Source organism: Gossypium raimondii, chromosome 5 (genome assembly GCF_025698545.1).
Source record: "Gossypium raimondii isolate GPD5lz chromosome 5, ASM2569854v1, whole genome shotgun sequence".
Lineage (NCBI taxonomy): Eukaryota > Viridiplantae > Streptophyta > Magnoliopsida > Malvales > Malvaceae > Gossypium > Gossypium raimondii.
In genome coordinates this window covers 42,815,938-42,818,573 of record NC_068569.1, presented here as the reverse complement: position 1 = coordinate 42,818,573, position 2,636 = coordinate 42,815,938, and the positions used below count along the sequence as shown (strand labels likewise).

General features: G+C 39.6%; 1 protein-coding gene across 1 annotated transcript; it reads left to right on the top strand.

Annotated features, from left to right (window-relative positions):
* LOC105766140 (putative protein NRT1/ PTR FAMILY 2.14) lies at positions 1-2,202 on the top strand. Its single transcript, XM_012585486.2, has 3 exons — positions 1-132; positions 230-447; positions 518-2,202. Exons 1-3 carry the CDS (start codon positions 72-74, stop codon positions 1,919-1,921), a joined length of 1,683 nt encoding a protein of 560 aa, XP_012440940.2. The 5' UTR covers positions 1-71; the 3' UTR covers positions 1,922-2,202.
* The last annotated feature ends 434 nt before the right edge of the window (positions 2,203-2,636 follow it).

Below are 2,636 nucleotides of genomic sequence, written 5' to 3'. Positions count from 1 at the left end.
AAGGCAAAAAACGTTCAGAGACTTGCAATTGTTTTCCACTCTCAGATGAAGAAAATGTCACTTCTGATTTAATGGACACTACTTTGAACCAAAGAAGGCCTGCGGGATGGAGAGCTATTCCTTTCGTATTGGGTGATTTTTTTTTTTTGTTTTTGCTTTTATTACATTCAAATGTATTTGTAACCGTTGTTTAAATCCGTGAGCGCTGATTGTTGTTTTCTGCGTGCAGGAAATGAAACGTTCGAGAGATTAGCATCGTACGGATTGATGGCGAATTTCATGGTGTACCTGCAAAGGGAGTATCACATGAACCAGGTTGAGGCCGCTACCATCCTTAACGGTTGGTCGGCCGCCTCGAATTTTGCTCCGGTTATTGGTGCTTATGTCTCCGATGCATTCATGGGCAAATTCTGGACCATTGTTTTAGGATCCTTTTCATCACTCCTGGTACGTTAAAGTTGACGTGAAAGTTGTATAGTCTTTTCAATTACTTATGATTTCAACTGATGATGGGCAGGGAATGATGATCATGACGTTAACAGCTTTATTACCACCACTGCGCCCACCGCCGTGTACGGATGAGGACCTACAACAAGGCCAATGCATACCCTACAATGGAGCCCAACTGGGGGTTTTGATGGTCAGCTTATGCTGGTTATCTATCGGCACCGGCGGAATCAAACCCTGCAGTATTCCTTTCAGCGTCGACCAATTCGATTTAACAACCGAAGAAGGCCGGAAAGGAAACAACAGTTTCTACAATTTATACTACACTACTCAAACTATCGTCTTATTGATTACCCAAACTGTTGTGGTTTATATCCAGAATGATATTAGTTGGGCATTAGGGTTTGGGATCCCAACGCTTTGCATGATCTTTGCCATTGTTTTGTTCTTCGTTGGAACCAGAATTTACGTATACATAAAGCCTAAAGGAAGCGTGGTCGCCAGTGTCGCACAAGTGTTCGTCGCTGCTTACAAGAAACGCCGCTTTTATATTCCGGTTGATGGAGTCGATGGCCAATTCTATGATCCTCCATTGACGACAAGCTTGCTTTGCGTTAGAGAACTCCATCTTACCACACAGTACAGGTTCTTAAACAAAGCGGCTCTAGTGATCGATGATGAAGTGAACCCAGATGGTTCTTGTAAGAATCCATGGATGCTCTGCACTATCCAACAAGTTGAAGATGTTAAATGCCTTTTAAACATCATCCCAATATGGGTAACCAGCATCCTCGGCTTCCTCGCCATGAATCAACAAGGAACATTCACAGTCTCCCAAGCCCTAAAAATGGATCTTCAATTCGGTTCCACGATTAAAATTCCCGCCGGTTCTGTTGGTGTCATTACACTCATCGCCATCGCCGTTTGGCTCCCCTTTTACGACCGAGTCCTGGTCCCGGCCCTAGAAAAAATCACCAAGCTTGAAGGTGGGATCACAGTCCTCCAACGAATTGGAGTCGGAAACCTTTTCTCGATCCTAACGATGTTGGTTTCGGGATTCATCGAAACAAAGAGAAGAAATTCAGCCCTTTCCCATGGTGGCCCCGACGGAGTAGCTCCAATGTCAGTGATGTGGTTAACACCACAGCTTATCCTTATCGGCTTTGCAGAGATCTTCAGCATCGTTGGACTCATCGAGTTTTACAACAAACAGTTCCCGGAGCATATGAGAAGCATCGGGAACTCGCTGATCTATTTGACGTTTTCATTGGCGAGTTACGCAAGCAACTGGATAATCACCATTGTTAACGATGTTACAGGAAGGAGTGGAAGCAGCTGGTTGAGTGGAGACATAAACACAAGCAAATTAGACAAATTCTATTTCTTGATAGCTGGGATTTCTTTGCTCGACTTCGTCGTCTTCATGTTCTGCGCTCGAAGGTATCATTACAGGGGCAGTGTTAGGATAAACTGAATGATGAAATTTGGCCTGGAAACTTGGTTATTATTATATATGTTGAGTAAAATTCTGTATAGAGAGCACATGTTTTAAAATAAGAATGGGAAATTAGCTTGAATTTGTAATAAAGGATGTTCAAGTTTGATCTTATTGTTGAATGAATCTTTCGGGATGCATCAGTGATTGGGGATGAAGTTGAATTATGTAATTTCATATAAGGTTTATTTGTTTGTAAGGATTTTAATTAGGTATACCAATTATAAATATATAATCCAATGCGACAACATTTAGAATTATCTATAACTCTTAATTTTGATTATAAATGTTTTTATATGGCGACAATGACTCAAACATGGAATACAAACATTTTTCAACAACAAATCAAACTTAGATTAATAAGGTCTAGTTTAGAAATGTTTCCCAAAAGTAATTTTTGGGGAAAATTTTTCAGTTTCTAGAAAAAGTGCTTTGTGGCCAATTTTTTGCTTGGGAGAAACAAAAGCAGCTTATTTAGGAATGTTTTTATCCCAAAACTGCTTCTTAGAAGTAATACTAAATAGTGATAGAAAAGATTTTTAAAAATTAGGGGAAAAACTACAAAGGATTCGAACGATATAATTCAATGGCATCAGAATCCTAACCAAATGTAAATAATAAAAAACTATGATTGTGTAAAAAAATTACAAATTGTTATAAATATTTTATTAAGTGGATGCCCATCAAGATCAAG

Coding starts and splice junctions, on each gene's coding strand:
- LOC105766140 (XM_012585486.2), top strand. CDS start 72: ATGGACACTACTTTGAACCAAAGAAGGCCTGCGGGATGGAGAGCTATT. Junction 133..229: donor AGCTATTCCTTTCGTATTGG/GTGATTTTTTTT, acceptor TTCTGCGTGCAG/GAAATGAAACGTTCGAGAGA. Junction 448..517: donor GATCCTTTTCATCACTCCTG/GTACGTTAAAGT, acceptor GATGATGGGCAG/GGAATGATGATCATGACGTT.